The 22192-nt window shown below is 53.2% G+C and overlaps 1 protein-coding gene across 9 annotated transcripts in view; it reads left to right on the forward strand.

The window, feature by feature from the left end:
* Positions 1–1509: 1509 nt before the first annotated feature.
* Positions 1510–22192, forward strand: part of PARP6 (poly(ADP-ribose) polymerase family member 6) — a 31532-nt gene continuing 10849 nt past the window's right edge. Inside the window, exons 1-16 of one of the 9 annotated variants that reach the window (XM_062206507.1) lie at positions 1510–1595; positions 2702–2932; positions 7856–8043; positions 8556–8633; positions 9234–9328; positions 10068–10128; positions 10352–10442; positions 10875–10941; positions 14475–14624; positions 15323–15533; positions 16052–16105; positions 17868–17963; positions 18463–18555; positions 19043–19168; positions 19964–20029; positions 21161–21228. In XM_062206507.1, coding sequence (XP_062062491.1) covers positions 8041–8043; positions 8556–8633; positions 9234–9328; positions 10068–10128; positions 10352–10442; positions 10875–10941; positions 14475–14624; positions 15323–15533; positions 16052–16105; positions 17868–17963; positions 18463–18555; positions 19043–19168; positions 19964–20029; positions 21161–21228 — 1259 coding nt within the window. In that variant the 5' untranslated portion in view covers positions 1510–1595; positions 2702–2932; positions 7856–8040. Of the gene's footprint in view, positions 1596–1839; positions 2933–2952; positions 3090–7855; positions 8044–8555; positions 8634–9233; positions 9329–10067; positions 10129–10351; positions 10443–10874; positions 10942–14474; positions 14625–15322; positions 15534–16051; positions 16106–17867; positions 17964–18462; positions 18556–19042; positions 19169–19963; positions 20030–21160; positions 21229–22192 lie in introns of those variants that run through there. The other 8 variants (XM_062206506.1, XM_062206508.1, XM_062206505.1 and 5 more) reach the window with 8 other exon arrangements.

Here is a 22192-nt window from a genome sequence, read left to right on the forward strand (position 1 = left end):
AGCGTATGAAAGTGCAGCTATTTGTTTATATCCTACGAAAATGACAATTTCACAGGGTTCAAGCTGCTAGTGTAGTTACTGAAAGCTTGGTCCCTGCCGCCAGTGCTTAGTCATAACTCAAAGTTTGAAGATAAAGGAAAGAGGAAGTTTAGTCTATCAACAGATAAGGACAACAAGTCTCAAGAACTAAGCCCTGCCGGTGAGGACAATTTGGGGCTTGTAAAGGAAGCCGGGCTGCTGAGCCAGGCGCTGAGGGCAGCTTGGGCCTGACAACAGAGTTCCCTGGGAAGCTTGCTGGACGGCTTAAGTTACCAAGAGGTAGACATAGCAGGGACAGTCTGTACAGCTGAGAAGCCGCAAAACATGATTTTGGCTGGGATTTGAAAGAGGCAAAGTGCCCAGGGTTTTATTTATCAGCAGAGCCTAGAGAACAGAAGCCCAGAGCCCCTGCTTATCTGTCCCAATACCTTCAAATCTCGGTCAGGCTGGTGGTGGTGGGGGGGGGGCAGATGACTGCAACTGCAGCCGCTTTCTCACGGCCAGTTCCTGGAACTCACAAGCAGGCATCTGTTTGAACAACACTTCGGTCAGTCACAGGCTCACTCAGTTTGCTTTTGTTCATCAGAATTTGCAAAGGAAAAGAAAGATGTCATTTTATCCGCACCACACCAGTGAGATAGGGACCATTGTCTCCAAAAAGGGGAAAGTTAGGATTCGGAAGTGTTAAGGCTGAAAAAGATGAGTAAGCTCTGAACCGACTGTCTGAGCTGAAGACCAAGGTGCTGTCCCCATACAGGCAGCAACTAGAGGAGCAAATCAGATGAGTGCAAGGACTACAAGACCCGGAGGAGCAGGCGTCCGGCTTCCCACGTGGCAGCTCCACGCCCGCGTGCACTCCGGGGGGCAGCAGGTGGCGGCTCAAGTGCCTGGGTCCCTGCCATCCACGTGGGCGAGCTGCCGGGAGCTCCTGGCTCCTGGCTTTGGCGTGGCCCAGCTCCAGCTATTAAGGGTTTGGAGAGTGAACCAGCGGACAGGAGATCTGTTTCTCTCTTCGAATAAATAATAAAATTCAAAGGGCGTGGCGGGGCGGGGGAGAAGGCCCTGATGTGTCTGACTCCCCTGGGGTCCGCAGGGCCTGGGTAGGACTCCACGGACGCGTCGTCGCCCCTCTCACTCCTCCCCGCCACACGGGGCGCCAAGTGCTAATACTCTCTCTCCCGGAGCGCCTCCCCGCGGCCCACCCCCAGCCCAGAGCCCCTCTTCTTTCTCGACCCACGGCGCAGGCGTCACCCCAAGCTCCGCGCCCCTCCTAGCCAACCACCACCGCGCAGGCGCGCCAGGGCTGGGGTCGCGGGCAGAGGCGTGCCCGGGCATAGGCCGCACGCGGATTGGTCCGGAGCCGCCCACGTGGCCACGGGGCGGCCGCGCGCGCGTGCGCAGAGTGGCGCAGCGCGCCCGTGACGGAGCGCCAGGCGTGGGGTGCGCGCCCTCGCCCGCCCGGCCGGCCCCCGCCCCTCGGCCTGCCGCTCCGCCCCCGCGGGGCGTCCCGGGCCGCTCGTCCCCTCGGCGGCGGCCGCGCGCGGCCCGGGGTCGCCGTGAGTACTCGCGAGGCTGGCCTGTGGGGCGGCCGCCGCGGGGACGGGGCGGGGCGGGGCGGCCGGGCCGCGGGAGGGGTGCGGGCCGCTCTGCCCGGGCCGGGGCGGGCGGCTGCGCGGGGCCCTGGCGGGCGCGTCCGCCGCCGCCTCCCTGGGAGGCAGGTGTCGGTGTCAGCGGGGTCTCCGGAGGGGTCCCGGGGTGGGGCCGTGGCTGCTCCGCCCGCGGCCTCGGGCCCGCCCTTTGCCTCAGCGGCTCCGAGCTCGGGCCGGGGGCCGCGTCCTTGGCCCAGGACCGCGCGCCCGGGAGCCACCCTCAGGGTGATGTGGAGCTCGCGGGCTGCTTGGCACGTCAGGTGTCCCACCGAGGAGCGGCCGTGGGCCGAGGGCAAGACCTTGGCGATCCGGACTCCAGGCTTATTTGCATTCGGTCTTTTTTTTTTCTTTCCCCCCTCCCCGGGGAAACTCATCAAGCGTCCCGCGTGACGCTGAGCCTCATGCCAGCGGCTCTGGGCGCTCCGGCCCTCTTTGCCTCATCGGGAGCAACCACCTAGGTCTTTGCTTCTTAGTTCACTGACAGCTCCCCCCAAAGTTAGTCCCCGGGAGGTGACGGAGCCAGGACCTGCCAAGTGTCCCTCGGTTCCAACCTCCCTAGGCCCGGTCTAACACACACAACGTGAGCGCTTCCGTCCAGCCCTCTCTCTGGCTTTTTCTTTAAATTTTCTGTGATTCTCTGAATTTGCCCGCCTTTCCCCGGTGCTGGCCAGCGTGGGGATGTGCAGCCCGGGCCGTGTGTATGGCTCAGGAGATCATGTGGTGTGGCCCTGCCAAGGCAGCTGCACACGGCACTTGACGTTCAGTAAATCTATAGCAGGCTAACGTTGAAACTGATAATTTTGCATGACCAGTGCATGACGTTGTAAGTATCCCGATGGCCCTTGGCGGAGAAGAGGTCCCCACCCCCGTCGGGAAAGTGCGCTGAGAGTAGGGAAGGCAGGCCCCTTTCCCCAGGACCATCGCGTTTGAAACAACCGGTGATCTCAACTGTCTCTTCCGGGGCAGGAAAACCTCCCTCTGAACTCGCTTTTCTCTCCTTGCGATGGCAGCAGGGACCAAGCAACAACAGCCCTTGGACAGATGCTAAGTGTTCGTTGACCTCTGCGGAGTCAGAGACCTTGACATTGCTGGAACTCCCGGCCTAGCTGGCCCCAAGCCACGCGGCGAACATTCGTGCCTCCCTCTTCACTCTTCCGTGGTCGGCCGACCGGATCAGCACCCGCGTGTTTGTCTCCCAAGCCCGCCCCCCGAGATCTGCATGTGCTGTTTCTCAGCGCTCGGAGGTGAATGAAGTCTGCGTTGACAAACCAGCCTGGCCTGGTTCTGTGTGACAGCATGTAGGCACTGGTGTGCAACCTTTGGTATCCAGCCAAGGGGCCGAGGCTAGAGACCGTGCAGTGTCAGAGTCCTGCCACCACGGAGCCTCCGTTGTGCCGGAAGGTGAACCGTGAGTGGGAATGTGGCGGCCCCTGTGGGAGCAGTCGAGGCGGGCGGGAGGAGGAGCTAGCGTGGGTGCGCGGGGTGTGGCTGAGCTGCGGGAGAGTGTTCTCACCCGGGAAGGGGCAGCGGCAGGCCGGAGTTCCGGCAGAGTGTGCGTGGTGTGTTTAAGGCATGGAGCCACTGGTGGTCCCCCTGGTAATACTTTCTAGGAAGAGCCCCTGCAAGAGTAGCTTCTGTTTTTTTGTTTTTGTTTCTGTTTTGTTTTTTTTTTAACTTTTTGTTGTGAGTTTGTCCCAATTACAAACACAAGGAGTATGAGGAAACCCTCATTTACATGTCACTCCACTCCTTTGGTAGCAACATTTTGCCCTATTTAATCTGCCCCCCCCCCCTTTTTGGGTGGAGGGGGAGCCAGTGTAGTGTTTTAAAGCGAGTCTCAGGTGCTTGGAACCTCAGCTGTACCCTGCTTTTGCTGTCAAGTGGAAGTCCTCTAACTTTGAGAACCACTGATCTAGAAAGCTAAGGTCACTAGGACTGTGTTAGAGACCGTGAGCTCTTCCATCTGAGCTTGGACTGGGTTAGGCTGGACTGTTGTGCAGAGCCAGGAAGGCTGGGGCTCTGGTTGTTAATTTTGGCTTTACGGTAGAGTTAGCTGGAGAGCTTCTGGCTAATTGAAATCTTAGGCTCCATCTCCATGAAGTTGAGCCCACGGGTCCCAGGATGGGGTTGTTTGCTGGTGTGTGTGAGGAAATCTGCCCAGGTGTTGGAGGGAAGCAGCCACACTTGTGACCTGCTGATCTGGAGAGCAGCAGAAGACTTGCAAGCTTGCTCTCTGGGAGCTTTGCCAGCCCCTGCCTTGAAGGCCCTCATAGTTTGATGCAGCCCACCCTGCTGCCTGTGGAAGCTACAGTGGGGCGAAAAATTGCCAGTATAGATGTGGGGGCCCCAAGATTAGAAGCAAACAGAGAAGCTGAAAGGACCAGGGGTTGGTGTTTTTCTGAGCATTTATTGGAGGGAGAGATTCCAGGATGACTCCAGGGCATCACTGGTCATGACAATTCAGACCATGTCTACTAGAGGACACTGAGTTTGTCAGGGACTGAAGTCAGCCATGATTGTCACATAATGGCTTCCAGTAATATTCATGTTAAAAACAGATAACGGCTCAATATAGAGAAATAACGAGTAAAAAGGCCAGAAAGAATTTTAGTTCTTAACTGTGGTTGAGGTTGCTACTGTGAAGAATGTTCCAGAATGAACTGAGTAGCAGATCATTGTGTTTGGCTGCATGATTGTTCCACAGTTATGAACTAGATCTGGGGCTTGTTTAATCCCAGCCATCGAGTTGGAATGAAGTGGCAGTATCTTACACTTGTGATGTGCTGTCGTGGTTCATTGACTTTGACGAACTGCATGTATAGGTGTAATATAGTGCATGCAAGTATGTCTCTTTACATACCAGCGTCCATATAGCTGTGTAGAAAAGTGAACCCAAAATTGTGTGTGCCTGTGTATATCCCACCCAGCAACTATGTAACTGTATTGTAAAGTATATTCAACATTGTGCCTGTGTGTACATAGCACAGCTGTGGTGTTTGTAACTCTGTAGTAGAAGTGTTTGCATCCTTGTGAGTGCCACCCACCCAGCTATGAAATGTGTGACTGTGTAGTAAAAGTGTGTGCATCGTTGTGAGTGCCTGTGTGTATACCACCCAGCAGTGATGTGTAACTATAGTAAAAGTGTGTGCATCATTGTGTCTATGTGTATATCACCCAGATATGATGTGAGTAACTGTAGTAAAAGAGTTTGCATCCATGTGAGTGACACCCACCCAGCTATGAAATGTGGAGTGTAGTAAAAGTGTATGCGTCATGGTGAGTGCCTGTGTGTACACTACCTTGCTACAAGGTGTTTGACTATAGTAAAGCATATGCATCACTTTGTGTGCCTGGATATATGCCAACCAGCTGTGATGTGTGTGACTGTGTAGATAAGTGAATCCAATATTGTGAGTGCCTGTGTGGACACAACACAGCTATGATGTGTGTGACTGTGTAGTAAAAGTATATCTATCACTATGTGAGTCTGTGTGAACACCACCCAGCTGTGATGTGTGTGACTGTGTAGTAAAAGTGAAACCATCATTGTGCCTGTGTGGACATAACCCAGCTATGATGTATGTGATTGTGTAGTAAAAATGTGTGCATCACTGTGTGTGCCTGTGTGGACACCACCCAGCTGTGATGTGTGTGACTGTAGTAAAAGTGTGTGCATCACTATGAGAGCCTGTGTATACATCACCCAGCTACGATGTGTGCGACTGTACTAAAAGTGCATCACTATGAGAGCCTATGTGGACATCACCCAGCTGTGATGTGTGTGACTGTGTAGTAAAAGTGTGTGCATCATTGTGTGTGCCTGTGTGGACATCACCCAGCTGTGATGTGTGTGACTGTAGTAAAGTGAAACCATCATTGTGAGTGCCTGTGTGGACACCACCCAGCTGTGATGTATGTGACTGTGTAATAAAAGTATGTGCATCACTATGAGTGACTGTGTGGACACCACTCAGCTGTGATGTGTGTGACTGTGTAGTAAAAGTGTGTGCATCATTGTGTGTGCCTGTGTGGACACCACCCAGCTGTGATGTGTGTGACTGTGTAGTAAAAGTGTGTGTATCACTGTGAGAGCCTGTGTGGACACCACCCAGATGAGATGTGTGTGACTGTGTAGTAAAAATGAGGGCACCACTATGAGAACCTGTGTGGACATCACCCAGCTGTGATGTGTGTGACTGTAGTGAAAGTGTGTGCATCGCTATGAATGCCTGTGTGGACATCACTCAGCTGTGATGTGTGTGTGTAGTAAAAATGAGTGCACCACTATGAGAACCTGTGTGGACACCACCCAGCTGTGATGTGTGTGACTGTGTAGTAAAAGTGTGTGCATCATTGTGTGTGCCTGTGTGGACACCACCCAGATGAGATGTGTGTGACTGTGTAGTAAAAGTGTGTGCATCATTGTGTGTGCCTGTGTGGACACCACCCAGCTGTGATGTGTGTGACTGTGTAGTAAAAGTGTGTGCATCACTGTGAGTGTCTGTGTGGACACCACCCAGCTGTGATGTGTGTGACTGTGTAGTAAAGTGAATCTATCATTGTGAGTGCCTGTGTGGACACCACTCAGCTGTGATGTGTGTGACTGTGTAGTAAAAATGAGTGCACCACTATAAGAACCTGTGTGGATATCACCCAGCTGTGATGTGTGTGACTGTAGTGAAAGTGTGTGCATTACTATGAATGCCTGTGTGAACACCACTCAGCTGTGATGTGTGTGACTGTGTAGTAAAAATGAGTGCACCACTATGAGAACCTGTGTGGACACCACTCAGCTGTGATGTGTGTGACTGTGTAGTAAAAATGAGTGCACCACTATGAGAACCTGTGTGGACACCACTCAGCTGTGATGTGTGTCACTGTGTAGTAAACTGTGTGCATCACTGTGAGTGCCTGTGTGGACACCACCCAGATGAGATGTGTGTGACTGTGTAATAAAAGTATGTGCATCATGTGTGTGCCTGTGTGACACCACCCAGCTGTGATGTGTGTGACTGCAGTAAAAGTGTGTGCATCATTGTGAGTGACTGTGTGGACACCACCCAGATGAGATGTGTGTGACTGTAGTAAAAGTGTGTGCATCACTATGAGTGCCTGTGTGGACACCACCCAGCTGTGATGTGTGTGACTGCAGTAAAAGGGTGTGCATCACTATGAGTGCCTGTGTGGACACCACCCAGCTGTGATGTGTGTGACTGTAGTAAAAGTGAATTCATCATTGTTAGTGCCTGTGTGACACCACCCAGCTGTGATGTGTGTGACTGCAGTAGAAGTGTGTGCATCACTATGAGTGCCTGTGTGACACCACCCAGCTGTGATGTGTGTGACTGCAGTAAAAGTGTGTGCATCACTATGAGTGCCTGTGTGGACACCACCCAGCTGTGATGTGTGTGACTGTAGTAAAAGTGTGTGCCTCATTGTGTGTGCCTGTGTGACACCACCCAGCTGTGATGTGTGTGACTGTAGTAAAAGTGTGTGCATCACTATGAGTGCCTGTGTGGACACCACCCAGCTGTGATATGTGTGACTGTAGTAAAAGTGTGTGCATCACTGTGAGAGCCTGTGTGGACACCACCCAGCTGTGATGTGTGTGACTGTAGTAAAAGTGTGTGTATCATTGTGAGTGACTGTGCGGGCACCACCCAGCTGTGATGTGTGTACTGTGTAGTAAAAGTGAATTCATCATTGTTAGTACCTGTGTGACACCACCCAGCTGTGATGTGTGTGACTGCAGTAAAAGTGTGTGCATCACTGTGAGTGCCTGTGTGACACCACCCAGCTGTGATGTGTGTGACTGCAGTGAAAGTGTGTGCATCACTATGAGTGCCTGTGTGGACACCATCCAGCTGTGATGTGTGTGACTGCAGTAAAAGTGTGTGCATCATTGTGTGTGCCTGTGTGGACACCACCCAGCTGTGATGTGTGTGACTGCAGTAAAAGTGTGTGCATCACTGTGAGAGCCTGTGTGGACACCACCCAGCTGTGATGTGTGTGACTGTAGTAAAAGTGTGTGCATCACTGTGAGAGCCTGTGTGGACACCACCCAGCTGTGATGTGTGTGACTGCAGTAAAAGTGTGTGCATCACTGTGAGAGCCTGTGTGGACATCACCCAGCTATGAAGAAACCAGATGTTGTCTACTCTCCACAGGACAGTGAATTGTTACCACTCAGCCACATAGCCCGCCATCTCCAGATCTCCAGTTGCCCCTAACATCACGCCTCATCCCGCTCTGTGGCTTCCTAAATGCCCATCTTGTTGGCCTGGCTTCAATTGGTGGCATGGAGGGGTGCCGCCGAGCACTGACCTGGGAGTGTGTGTGACCCACTGACCCAATGGTGAGAACCAAGTTTTTTCCTGGCATTTTATCTTCTACCCTTTGAGAGGTACTGTGGCCATTTGAAGTTAAAGGAAGAAGAGGCATGGAAATAGTATTGCTTCAGGGGTGGGCCCTGGGCTCATGGGTTTTCTTGAAAGAAGGGGAAGAGTTGTGAGACAAGAGAAGTTAGGTGTATGTGGAAGCCTTCGTAGGTGATGGTCCTAGCAGAGGCCAGCGTGTACCAGAGCCCAGAGGTGCTTAGAATGACCCTGGACAGGGAAGTCACTGGCATCCCTCCCTGCTGGCTCCACAGGAAGGCTAAGGAGTCCGCAGTTCTGCCCATGGGCCTGGGCGGGTTCAGGAGGAGATTGAAACGCCCAAGGTGGCAGTGAAAGGGTCTGCTGGGAGTAAGGCCTCGTCAGTCTATGCCAAGGAATCTTTTCCCGTTCTTTGTGGGAGCTTGTTTAACCCCACCCCATCTTGGGGGATGACAGGTACCTGACAGACTGTGTCCTTAACTCTCATCACTAGGACATCAAAGGCCAGTTCTGGAATGATGACGACTCGGAGGGCGACAATGAGTCAGAAGAGTTTCTCTATGGAGTTCAGGTGAGGCTGTGTGTGCTGCTGTCTGGGCGGTTCTAGAGCATAGCCGAGACGAGATGGAGCCTTGGTGTGGTCAGAGCGGTGCTGTCAGCTAAGGCCTGGCCCAGAGTGAATCTCGTCCTCTCTACATGGAAGCTGACCTTGTGTTCTTGATTAGAGTCATGGTCTTGTGGCTCCTCCTCACTCGCCAGTAGGGGTCATTTTGTTTATTGGGGCCACCTCTCCAAGGATTGCTTGGTGAGGGATCATGTAACAGCGTCACTCTGTGGGGCTCAAGCCTGAGTGGAAGTGCCCCAGTGGAGGCCCAGTCTGAGTTAGCACGTGATGCGAGTTCTCATAGGATGTGTCCCTGAGCGTCCTCATCAGGACCCTGGAGCGGGAGAATGGCCACGCCAAGGCCACCCGTGGTCTGCTCAGGTAGTGGGAGGGAGGCTTGTCTGTGATGGACTCCTCACCAGGGCTCCCCCACACAGAACCCTTCCTGGAAGTGGCTCTCACCTCCCCGTATTGCTGCTTTCCCATTTCTCCTGTTCTGGTTTGTCTCTTCCCATTCTTTTAATCTTCATCTCCTCTCTTTTTTCTCTACCAATTCTGCCATCCCAGGGGAGCTGTGCAGCCGACCTGTACCGACACCCGCAGCTGGATGCAGACATTGAAGCCGTGAAGGAGCTCTACAGTGAGAACTCTGTGTCCATCAGGTGACAGCCCACTGCGCTCTGCGTGTTTCCTGGGTGTCCTAGAAGGGGAAGTTAGGAACTCAATGATAGAATTTGGCTGCAGTACTTCAGCTTGGCAGACAGGAGCAAGGAGGAAATTGAGGCCACTTTCTTAGAAGTCCTTTCCTATCCTAGACTTCTGTAGGCCGATAATTTCACATTGAGGTTGTAACAACATAAGACCAAAAACCAAGAGGCAAAACAAGATAAAGAAGAGGCAGACCACAAACTCACAGCCAGCACAGGTGTATTCAAAACTGGGAGAGGGACTCACTTCCGGAGAAGGTGGAGAGCACCCCCTCCCTCACAGGTTGGGGTCTTCATAGACCTGGGGTGGGTGGGCTATAAGGTAGTGGTCTAGCAGGTTCAGGGGCTGTTGGCAGGGTTAGACTGCTTGTGAGGAAGAATTCAGGAGAGGGGGAAGTCGGACAAGGAGCTTTTGAGAAAGAATGCTCTCAGCTAAGCCACACAGGGAGGGGACAAAATTAGATGCAGGGCTTTTGTCCTCACGCACCAGAGGTAAGAGGGCCTCCTGGCCTAGAGAAGGGCCTGCTCTTGGGTAAGTTGCTTGAAGCTGTAGCTAAGACCCTAGATACAGAGCTGCCTTCCACCCTTCCCTGTCCCGTGTCCCGGGGCTGAGCTCTGCCTCTGCCTCCGTCTCAGTCTCTGATCGTTTCTTTCTCCCTTAACGAATCTCACCATGGCCCCTCTATCTCTGTAGAGAATATGGAACTATCGATGACGTGGACATTGACCTGCACATCAACATCAGCTTCCTCGATGTAAGTGCTGCTGGGGCCCTTGGCAGCATGTCTCATTGGACCAGTGGGTTGGAGATGCAGGCCAGGAGTCTTGTCCCCGGGTGCTGTGTTTGGAGCACATACCCTCCATCTGTCTGTCCTAGACCATCATAGTGGCGTGAAGTGTCACCCGTGTGTCATCTGGGGAAGCTTCAAGTCCGTTCCTCTCTGTTGTAAACTGGGACTACTTCCTTTGTTCTTCTAGGAGGAAGTCTCCACGGCCTGGAAGGTCCTCCGGACAGAACCCATCGTGTTGAGGCTGCGATTCTCCCTTTCCCAGTACCTCGATGGACCAGGTGAAGACAAGTGGTGCTCTCTGAGTGTGATCTAATCCAAAATCCTAAGTTAGCTAGAGGAGAAGTTGGAACAGGGTCTTTGGACTCACTCTGCTGGCCATTGCTAGGGGCTGTTGAGTCTCCTGTCTGTGGCGTCTGTGTGCAGTTACCTCCACCTGCTGAATGCCTTCCTCTCTCGTGAAGTTGTTTTCTCTGTCCCCAGACACCATTTAGTCCTCTCTCTGCCCTCAGCTTCCTGCTGAGAGAGTTTGCAGTTGGCAGACAGCTTTTGGAATCGGCCTTGCCTCGGCCATCCCCCTCCTCCACCTCTCACTGTGAGGAGTGCCTCACAGCCAGTTTTCGGATCTAAGGCAGCTGTTCCACTGAACCGCGGCATGGGACTCGGGAAGACAGAGGTGTGCATGTACTTGGAACTTTCTCTTCTCTTTGCAGAGCCATCGATTGAGGTTTTCCAGCCATCGAATAAGGAAGGGTTTGGGCTGGGTCTTCAGTTGAAAAAGTAAGAGCTCTGGTTGTTTGTGGCACGGATGGATGAGGGAGGACAGATGTGTGTGGACAGACAGGCAGAACTGTGGGTGGAAGGTTTTCTCCCACAAATGTCTCTGAGCCACGCCCAGGAAAAGCTAAAATAAATGTGAGGACTGCAGTTTACTGCCTTATGGAGGGGAGACTGTAGGGCTTGGGAGTCAGACCTTGAGCCTTCCTGGGGGGAAGGGGAGGCAGAGTCAGGCGATTCATGTTTCCTCAGAGTGGGGCTCGCTGAGCCCCAACAGCGGCAAGTGATTGAATGTGTGGGCGCTATGCTCCGGGTTTGGTGTACAAAGTAAAAAGTGAACGCGCGTTCTCTGCCCCAGTGCAGCTGCAGATGGAGCCCAGTGGATGTGTGTTACAGTGCAGTTGTCTGTGAGGTTTGGGAAGAACACGGAGGAAGGAGTGCTGGGCTGCACAGCAGGTGGAGGACTGTGAGGGGAAGAGTGAGAGCGAGGTGATTCATGGCGTCCAGGGGCAGATGAGTGTGTAGACAGACTCGGCCTCAGGAGCCTCGCTGACAGAGGGCGTGTGTAGGAGCTCCAGGTAGCCAAACTTGCTTATAAATGTGGGCAGGGACCAGTGCTGTGGCACAGTAAGTTAATTGTCTTCCTGTGGTGCCGGCATCTCATGTGGACTCCGGTTTAGTGCCAGCTGCTCCTTTTCTGATCCAGCTCTCTGCTATGGCCTGGGAAAGCAGTAGAGGTTGGCCCAAGTCCTTGGGCTCCTGCACCTATGTGGGAGACTCAGAAAAAGCTCCTGGCTTCGGATTAGCTCAGCTCTGGCCATTGCAACCATTTGGGGAGTGAACCAGCAGATGGAAGACCCTTCTCTCTGTCTTCCTCACATTGTCTGTAAATCTACCTCTCAAATAAATAAACAAAACTTTAAAAAGAAAATGTGGGCAAGAGTGGTCAGAACCAAAGCCAGAGAAGCAGGGAGAGGCTCAGCCAGAGAAGATCTTTGGCTTGGAACGATTGAAGCATTTTAAGCAAAGAAAAGATATGGTGAAATTTAGTTTAATTTTTTAAAATAATATACTTTTTTTGATCTACTTGAAAGGCAGAACAAGAGTGGAAGAGAGGCAGAGAGCTTCCATCTGCTGGTTCACTCCCCCAAATGCCTGTGACAGACAGGGCTGGGCCAGGCTGACAGCAGAAGCCAGGAACTCCGCATGGGTTTCCCGCGAGAGAGGGAGGAGCCCAAGAACTTGAGCCATCATCTGCTACCTCCCAGGGTGTGCTCTAGCAAGAAGCTGGATTGGAATCGGAGGTGCCGAGACTTGAACTGGCACTCTGATGTTGGATGTGGGTACCCCGAGCAGTGGCTTAGCCTGCTGCACCGTGATGCCTGCTCCAGCTGCACCACAGTGTCTGTCCCAGATTTGGGTTTGGAAAAACCATTTGTACAAATTGGGTAGGAGGGGATGAGTCAAAAGACCAGAGCTCGTAGCCTAGGCATGAGGTGATAAGGGTCCAGACTGAAGTGTGAGTTGTGAATGGAGGTGAGAGGTGAGTTAGATTTGTGAGGTATAGAATCAGTGATACTTACAGTCTTGTTTGGGGTTATTGAGTCCAGCCATTAGGAATAGTGGACAATACGGCCGGCGCCGCGGCTCAATAGGCTAATCCTCCGCCTAGCGGCGCCGGCACACCGGGTTCTAGTCCCGGTCGGGGCACCGATCCTGTCCCGGTTGCCCCTCTTCCAGGCCAGCTCTCTGCTGTGGCCAGGGAGTGCAGTGGAGGATGGCCCAAGCCCTTGGGCCCTGCACCCCATGGGAGACCAGGATAAACACCTGGCTCCTGCCATCGGATCAGCGCGGTGCGCCGGCCGCAGCGCGCTACCGCGGCGGCCATTGGAGGGTGAACCAACGGCAAAAGGAAGACCTTTCTCTCTGTCTCTCTCTCTCACTGTCCACTCTGCCTGTCAAAAAAAAAAAAAAAAAAGGAATAGTGGACAATAATTACTATGTTTCCAGCCTGGATGTCTGGGTAGATTGTGATGCCACCAGTTTAAATAGGCATGGAAGATGGGTGGGTTTGTGGAATGAGGGTAATTGGCTCCATTTTAGACGTGTTGTTTAAAGTAGCAGGATATGCGAGTGCACACTCTGAATGTCTGTTGTCTGGGTACTCTCAGGAGAGGTTCAGGTTGAAGACTTGCATCAGTGGTGGCTGGGAATTGCAACCAGCAAATAGGAGAGCGTGAGAGAGTGAAGAAGAAATAGGGTTGAGGACAGAAGGCCCTTTGTATCACCACCATCACCCACCACACCTCCCACCCCCGAATCCAGGAGGCTAGAATGTAAGCAAAAGAAGAGAAATAGTGAGGCTTAGACAGGGAGGGTCCCCAGCGAGGAGGGCCAGAGGCCAGGGGAGACAGGAAGAGGAGGCCTGGCAGTTTCTGTTGGGTTTGCTATCCAGGTGGAAGCCAGAGTCCAGAAAGTTGAGGAATGAGTGGTGAGCCACAGGTGGAAGCAGTAGGTGTGCCATGAGAGGCTTGGGCGAGGTAGAGGGGGAATGGGGAAGGTAGCTACACCAAGGTGCAGGAAGTTGAAATTGTGTGTAGAATTTTGGAAAGGACTGACAGGAAAGGGGGATTACTGATAGCTCCAAGTCCCTAAAGAGGCAAGAAAGGGCTGAGCCTAGAGCACAAGGAAACTGCTCTTTTTTTTTTTTTTTTTTTTTTTTTTAAAATTTTTGACAGGCAGAGTGGACAGTGAGAAAGAGAGAGAGACAGAGAGAAAGGTCTTCCTTTGCCGTTGGTTCACCCTCCAATGGCCGCCGCGGTTGGCGCGCTGCGACCGGTGCACTGCGCTGATCCGATGGCAGGAGCCAGGTGCTTCTCCTGGTCTCCCATGGGGTGCAGGGCCCAAGGACTTGGGCCATCCTCCACTGCACTCCCTGGCCACAGCAGAGAGCTGACCTGGAAGAGGGGCAACCGGGACAGAATCCGGTGCCCTGACCGGGACTAGAACCCGGTGTGCCGGCGCCTCAAGGTGGAGGATTAGCCTAGTGAGCCGCGGCGCCGGCTGGAAACTGCTCTTTAATAGGAGCCTTGTCCCCAGAGAAGGGAGAGGTGGAGAGAAGGCTGGAAATGGACCTAGGTTTTGCGGGGAGCTGCTCCCTGTTGGCTTCCTCAGTCAGGTGGGAAGAGAGGAGCTTGAAGGACGTGCGGGTGTGGAGTCACAGCCTGGAGCAGTGCCAGACAGGCCTGGTCAGCACACAGGAGGGACCATCAGATCTGGTAGGGGCAAGACCATGAATTTGGGGATGAATTTTTTGCCTGGCAGTGTTAGTACCGTAGTCCTCATCTTCACTGTTCGTAGGGCAGAGGGCTGCAAGGTGTTCCCCTGCCCTGAGGTCCTGTCCAGGGGGTCTTCACACAGCCCTCCTGCCCAACTAGCCTTGTAGTCCCTAGGTCTGATTTTACGTGAGTTGCCCCCTCCGTGGTTGCTCCTCCTCTGCCTGCTCTTGCCTGAGCCTGTTCTCCTTGGTCCCTCAGGATCCTGGGCATGTTCACATCCCAGCAATGGAAGCATCTGAGCAACGATTTTTTGAAGACCCAGCAGGAGAAGAGGCACAGTTGGTTCAAGGCGAGTGGCACCATCAAGAAGTTCCGAGCTGGCCTCAGCATCTTCTCACCCATCCCCAAGTAAGTGCTCCCTAATCTTTTCTGTCCTCACACTAGATTCTCTTTGGTAACACCACTCACACGGCACTGTCCCCCTTGGGTCCCTAACCCCCCATTCCTGACCCAGTGGCCACACGTCCTTCTTTGCCTGGCACTCACTGCCCAGCGTGTTGCGTCTGGGGAAAAGTAGGTTGGTCTTCCCAGCCTTTGTTGGCTCCCGTCCTTGCTGCCACCTGCAGGAAGCAGAGTTGAGAACACGCACCAGCTCCGTGGCTTGTACACAGGGCGCATTGGTTTATTACATAGGTTCCAGAAGTAGTTATGGTTCTGCTCTTTGACCCCAAGTCTGTATCTTCCCCTCCTCCCCAAGGTCTTCTAATCTTCCCAAAGGCAGGCATAAGCTCTGGTTTATAGGTCCCCACAAGCCGTCTTTGGCAGTCAGACAGCACTTGATCTCACCGACACGCCCACAGAGTACATGAAACTGGCACCTTCTCCAAGCCATCAGCCCATCTCTGCCTGCCATGGTGACCCAGGCCCTGCCTGCCCTCCGTGTCCCCAGCTGAAGAACACGCAATCATTTCACACATGTGATCTCCCTGTTTAGACAGTGTTTAAGATTTGGAGGAGTGCATTTGTCTTTGACTTGGAACTTTGGGCCTGGGCCTCACCTTTCTCCAGAGGCCTCCTAGCATCTCGGTCCTTCCTGTCCCCCTCAGGTCTCCCAGCTTCCCTATCATACAGGACTCCATGCTGAAGGGCAAGCTGGGTGTGCCAGAGCTTCGGGTTGGGCGCCTCATGAACCGCTCCATCTCCTGCACCATGAAGAACCCCAAAGTGGAGGTGTTTGGCTACCCTCCCAGCCCCCAGGCAGGTCTCCTGTGCCCCCAGCACGTGGGCCTCCCTCCCCCAGCGCGGACCTCTCCTTTGGTACATGGGCTGGGGAGGGTTTGACTTGGGCATGGGGGTGGGAGTGGAAATGTGAGAGTTTAGCTGCTGAAAATGGGGAGGGGTTGGACAGCCTCAGTGTAGTTGTCCAGGCGTGAGAAATCAGACCTGGGCACACACCACCTGTGGTAGGATGGGACAGTTTTTGTGGCTGCAGACTTACGTCTAGACTGTCTGGCGAGCATCTCTGTAGCTGGCCGGGAAGCGGAGTCTGGAGGTTGGCATCACCTGGAGAAGGCACGTGTGTCTTTATTAGGATGGCTTAGGACTGGGTGGTCACAACCCAGCCCCTCTACTTTGAAGAGGGCTAAGGACAGGTGAGCACCTTTCAGGATGGCACAAGTGTGGAAAGGTCTCAAGCTTTGCAGTCACTTAGCCTGATCTGCGCAGGGCAAGCTGCTTCAGGAGAACCCTGGGGGCTCAGCGTGAGTGAGGTCTGTCTAGGGGGCCGGGCCCCGGCCTCGGAGGAGCTTCACAGATTGTCCTTGCACTCTCACCAGGTCAGTGGTCACTGCAAGAACATTCCCACGCTGGAGTACGGATTTCTCGTGCAGGTAATCAGCTCTTCACTCGGTCCCACCCACCAGATCCCCTAACATCTGTCTCCCAGCTTCTCAGTTTTTTTCTTAAAGATTTATTTTATTTATTGGAAAGGCAGAGAGACAGACATCTCGCATCCGCTGTTTACTCCTCAAATTACCGCAATGGTCACTGCCAGGCCACGCCAAAGGCAAGAGCCTGGGGCTCATTCTGAGTGTCCCAGGAGGGTGGCAAGGATCCAGGAACTTGGGCCATCTCCTGCTGCCTCCTAGGGCCAGGGTGTGCGTCAGCAGGAAGCTGGATCGAAAGTGGAGAGGGGCTGGAACATGAGATGTGGGCGTTCTGAGTGGCATCACAGCTGCTGTACCAAATAGCTGTCCCTCAGTGACCCTTCTTGTCTGTGTTTCCAGACCCAAGTGCCATGGCCTGCACTGTGGCACAGACATTAAGCACATCTCATATGAGGACCGGTTTAAGTCTTGGCTGCTCCACTTCAATCCAGCTCCCTGCTAATGTGCCTGGGAAAGCAGCAGAAGGTGGTCCAAGTGCTTGGGCTGCTGCCACTCACATGGGAGACCCAGATGAAGTTTCAGGGCTCCTGGTTTTGGTCTGACCCAGCCTGGCCTGTTGGGGCCATTTGGGGAGTGAACCAATCAATGAAAGATCTTTCTCTCTGTCACTTAGCTTTTTAAATAAATTAATTAAAAAGCTGTAAAAAAACTGTGATTGGAAAAATGAAATTAGAAGAAGTTTATTTTGTGGGGCTGATGCTGTGGCGTAGTAGGTTAAGCCTCCGCCTGCAGAGCTAACATCCCATGTGGGCACTGGTTTGTGTCCTGGCTGCTCCACTTCTGATCTGGCGCTCTGCTGATGGCCTGGGAAGGCAATGGAGGATGGCCCAAGTGCTTGGGCCCCTGTATTCACATGGGAGACCTGGAAGAAGCTCCTGGCTTTGGATCAGCCCATCTCTGGCCATTGGGGCCATTTGGAGGGTGAACCAGGGGATGGAAGTTCTCTGTCTCTCCTTCTCTTTCTGTAACTCTGCCTCAAATGAATGAATGAATCACTAAAAAAAAAAAAAAAAAAAAACTTATTGTGGCACAAAACATTTGAGATCTAGTTTTTTATAATATATATTTTCTGTGAGCTTTTTTTAAATTCATTTTCATCTACTTGAAAGAGTGAAAGAGAGCAAGCTTCCATCTGCTGGTTCACTCCCCAAATGCCTACAACAGTCAGACTTGGGCCAGGCCAAAGCCATGAGCCAGGAATCCATCCTTGTCTTCCGGATGGGTGACAAGGATCCAAGCGCTTAAGCCATCTTCTGCTGCCTCCCAGGTTGCATTAGCATAAAGCTGGATCAGAAGTAGAGGTGCCAGGGCTTGAACTGATACTCTGATAGGGGACTGTGACATCCCAACTAGTGGCTTAACCTGCTGTGCCACAACTCCCACCCCTCTGAGCTTTTTGAAGACTGTGTGCATGCATTTTAAAAGTCTGTTCCAAAATGAACTCTTAATTTCATTTTCCTTGTACCTTTTGAAGCATCTGGTATCTGATGCCAAGTAGTAGAGGTAGGATGCTAACCCAGCTCTTCTGACTCATGCACCAGCCTGGTCTTTGACTGCACTACACCACCTCTGCAGTCCGGCCATCACTCTTAATGCAGGGTCCGAGAGTAGACAGGGCAGGAGAGAGCAGCTGGAGAAGGATTTTCCGTTCCTTCCTGGGTCTGTGCGTGCACTTGCCAGAGATGCGGGCTGTGTTCTCTGGCAGATCATGAAGTACGCGGAGCAGAGGATCCCAACGCTGAACGAGTACTGCGTGGTGTGCGACGAGCAGCACGTCTTCCAGAACGGCTCCATGCTCAAGGTGCACGCCCTGCTCTGTGGCCGCCTTCCTGGGTCTGCCCATGCTGCCCGAGAGCCTGCAAGTGGTTTTTCTAGGAAACAACAGATCTTGGCAGGTCTCTGTGGAGAGACAAAGATAGGAGGATATTTTTGAGGATTTAGTCCCCATGCAGCATTTAAGCATAGGGATTAAACACTGGCCAAGGTGACTGGATAGGACACTGCCATCCAGCTCCAAGGCCTGTCTGCTCAGTGTGGAGGAGCAGCACGAGCAGTGTGGAACTCGTCTGACTGCACAGGAAGCCTCAGAGGCGTCTGTGCAGAGGCAGAGTCAGCTCCCACATGTAGCAGTGAGGCTTGGCTTTGGGATGGTGTTCTCCTGGGAGAGGGGGTTCCAGGTAATCTCCTAGTTCATCTTCTGTTCTGCAGTTGTGCAAGGTCAGGATTGGCCCTGTCTCCCCACCCCTGCTTACTGCGCAGCCCACACGCCCACCCTCTGTCTGTCTAATGTGTCCGTTTAGCCAGCTGTCTGTACTCGGGAGCTGTGTGTCTTCTCCTTCTACACGCTGGGCGTCATGTCTGGAGCTGCAGAGGAGGTGGCCACAGGAGCAGAGGTACGAAAGAGGGTGCACTGGCTGTGGATTGGGCTCAAGAAGGGCAGGGGCCCAGCGATGCCACTCGTCAGAGTTCAGCCTGTACAGTCACTTTCTGTGTAAGCTTGCTGGCCATAGTATTGTTTGGAAAACAAAAATAGACCTCTTCAGTCAGGTTGCCCTGAAAAGACTAGGCGCTCATTGTTTACAGGTAGGAGGTTTGTGACGAACACAGCAGCGTGTGTAGTAAGATTGCCCATGTGAGAGAAGAGCTGTCTCCATGGCAAAGACAGCAGACTTAGCACTCACCAGTGAGGAGGGTTTATTTGGGGGCAGGAGTGATCTTCAATCATTAGGTGTTTCTTGAATTTTTATAATCTTGTGTTTTCTAATAAAAGGCCACAGGCATTTCCCTTTAAAAAGAACAGCAGGGCGAAGCGCCGGACGCTGCGTGACTGCCAGATCTGAGAATGGTCATGTGCTGCTCTCCCCCGTCTGCTCCCCACAGGTGGTGGACCTGCTGGTGGCTATGTGCAGGGCAGCTTTGGAGTCCCCCAGGAAGAGCATCATCTTTGAGCCTTACCCCTCTGTGGTGGACCCCACTGATCCCAAGACTCTGGCCTTTAACCCCAAGGTATAGTTGCTTGGGAAGAAAGGGCCAAGGAATAAAAATGGTGAGAGATAATGAGGACCATGGGCCGTTTTGCTGGCGTGCATAACCTGGAATGCGTCTGAGGTCCTGCTGCTGCTGGGTTGACTGGCATTAGGCAACTCAGCTCACCTTTGTCAGCTTCGATTTCCTCATCTGCAAACAGGGATTGTTGAAAGAACGAGAGACCGTGTGTGTAAAGTAATGTGCTTAAGTTTCCCAGAGAGAGGTGGGCTTGTGAGGCATTCCTTCCTGTGCCTAGAGGTTGCTGGGGACCAGGAGGGCACACGAGCAGTGGGGTCAGCCTCTTGGTTCAGGGCAGTGTTCAGGTGATGGAGAGCGCGCCCTGCCTTTTGCACTGAGGATCCTGATTCCAGGACTGACCCAGACAGTACACACTGACGGACACACCAGAAATAACGCCTGACCACATGATTGGGCATCCTGTGTCCTGTCCAGACGATGCAAAGAATAACCCTTCACAAGCTCCTCGCGTGGTGCTTCCCTTTGCTGTCAGCGCTGGTCCGGCACTGCACTGGGCTGTTCACAAGCTCATGCTGGGAGGGAGGAGGAATTACTGTTTTCATTTGCAAACAGGGCGCTAATTTTCAAGGAAGTTACGCCACTTGCTCTTCCCTGGTCAGAGAGAACTGTCCTGTGTGGCCTGCTGCCCTGTCTGCGTGGATGTAGACTTCTGCATGTCTGGCCCGCTTTTCTGCACGTCTTACTCACCCCCACTTTCCTTCATCTGTTTGTTCTCTTCCCACTGATTCCTCGCAGAAGAAGAATTACGAGCGACTTCAGAAAGCTCTGGACAGCGTGATGTCCATCCGGGAGATGACGCAGGTACTCTGCCCGTCTGTCCCCTGCCCTGTTGACCTGTTTGCTTGTAACTCATGTGAATAGGGAGATTTAGAGAACCTGCTTCGAGCCCCTGGACTTTCCTTCGTGTTCCTCTTGACCCTTCCCAATTCTTGTTCTGTTTGTTAGCAGGTGCTCCTCTTTATTGATTTTTCTTTATTTTCATCTACTTGAAAGGCAGAGGGAGGAGATCAGTCTTCCACCCCCGCAAGTGCCCACAAGAACCAGAGCTGGGCCAGGCCAGAGCCAGGAGCCCAGAACACCACCCAGGTCTCCCATGTGGGTGACGGTGGCCCAAGCACTTGATCCATCACCTGCTGGCTCCTAGGAGCATTACCAGGAAGCTGGATTAGAAGCAGAGTATCTAGGGTTCCAAGTGGCACCCCAGTACGGGATGCAGCGTCCCTTGGAGCAGCTTAACTGCCTATGCTGCAACACCCGCCCATTCCTCCCTTCACTCCTGCCTGCCTCAGCCCTTACCTTTGCTGTTAATTCCTTCACAGTTGTTTGTATTTAATGTTTTCCCGTTATTCTTAGGGAATTAGAGAAGTGAGGTTGTTAGGGTGAAGAGGGAGCTTGGAGATAAGGAACTAGACCCAGGGCATGCGTCTCCTGTCTTTCTAGGGGTGGGGCAGCCACATGGAGCAGGGATCACCCTTTGACCCAAGGCTGTGCCTCCCCTGCCTTCCCCAGCTCTCCTGCATGATCCCTGCATGATCAGACATTGGTTTGTACTCAGGGTGACAGGTGGCTGCATAGTAGTGCACGGTCAGCGCACAGCACGCCTTGCTTCCTGCAGAGGTTGACCACGGCCCCTCAGCCCGGTCTCTCTGGGACTCTGGTTGTGCTGATCTGTGGTATGCTTTCAGGGCTGTGAAAATTGCATAAGGCGCCGACGCCCACCTGTGTGTAGTCTTGTCAGCATCTTCGTTTTCACGTTTAGTCACTTAGGAGACTTCCTGACCAGACTGGGGCAGCCTGAGGGCTAGGAACCCGAACTCCTCTTTCCCCGTTGGTCTTTGGTGCCTGCCTTGCCCTGGGCCCTGAGCGTCAGACTGCAGAAGGCAGGCGCCTCCCACTCGCCCAGGACGTCATCTTGGGGCCCTTGTATTGCAGGGCTCGTATCTGGAGATCAAGAAGCAGATGGACAAGCTGGACCCGCTGGCCCACCCTCTCCTGCAGTGGTACGGGTGGGCTGACTCGTCCTTCCGGGGCCAGGCTGAGGGGGCGGGGGGTGGACATGAGCCTCGCTGTCCTGTAAGGCATCCTCCCTGAGGCTGTAGCCAGGGTGGCTGCTTTGTCTTGGTGTCCCTCGATCCAGCCTGCCTGGACAAGGACTCCGATCCCACGAGCACACAGTCTCTGACGTGGTGTCTCATGTTCTCGTTAGGTGCTCTGTCTCCCAGCAGGGTTTTTATTTGTCTTCCTATTCTTTGAATTGACAAATAAAAATTTTGTGTTTATTGTGTACAATGTGATGTTTTGAGAGGTGTCCCTTGTGGAGCAGTCAGTGGCACTAATTAGCAGGTGCACTACCTTGATGAGAACACTTCAGTCTACCCTCAGCAGTCTCAGGAATGCACTGTGTGGTTTGGACCAGAGTTGTCACTGGTTGAGTGTCCCTTGCATGTAAGAGTTTGGCATTTTTCATTTCTTTCTTTTTTTTAAGATTGATTATGTATTTATTTATTTGAAAAGCAGAATTAGAGAGAGAGCTTCCTTCCACTGGTTCGCTCCCCGGTGGCCTCAGTGGCTGGGATTGGGCCAGTCCGAAGCCAGGAGCCTGGAACTCGTCTGGGTCTCCCATGTGGCTGCAGGGGCCCAAGCACTTGGGCCACCTTGCATTGCTTCCAGAGGCGCGTTAGCAGGAAGCTGGATAGGGTGAGGAGCAGCACTCTGACACGGGATACTGGCATCGCAAGCTGTGTCTTAACCCACCGTGCCAGTGTCAGTCCTCCTCTTTGGCCTTTGACGTTAGGACTTCCTCAGTGCCACTGTTTCCTCCCTCTTTTCCAAAGGAATGGCCGGGCACAGGCCATCCAGGCAGCATCACAGGTGCGTAGGTGAGACACAGAAACAGAGTGTCCTCCCTCAGAGGTAGTGCTGTTTTGCTAAGTCCTCAGTGTTTTGTATCTTTGTTTTTAAAAT

Source organism: Lepus europaeus, chromosome 11 (genome assembly GCF_033115175.1).
Source record: "Lepus europaeus isolate LE1 chromosome 11, mLepTim1.pri, whole genome shotgun sequence".
Classification (NCBI taxonomy): Eukaryota; Metazoa; Chordata; class Mammalia; order Lagomorpha; family Leporidae; genus Lepus; species Lepus europaeus.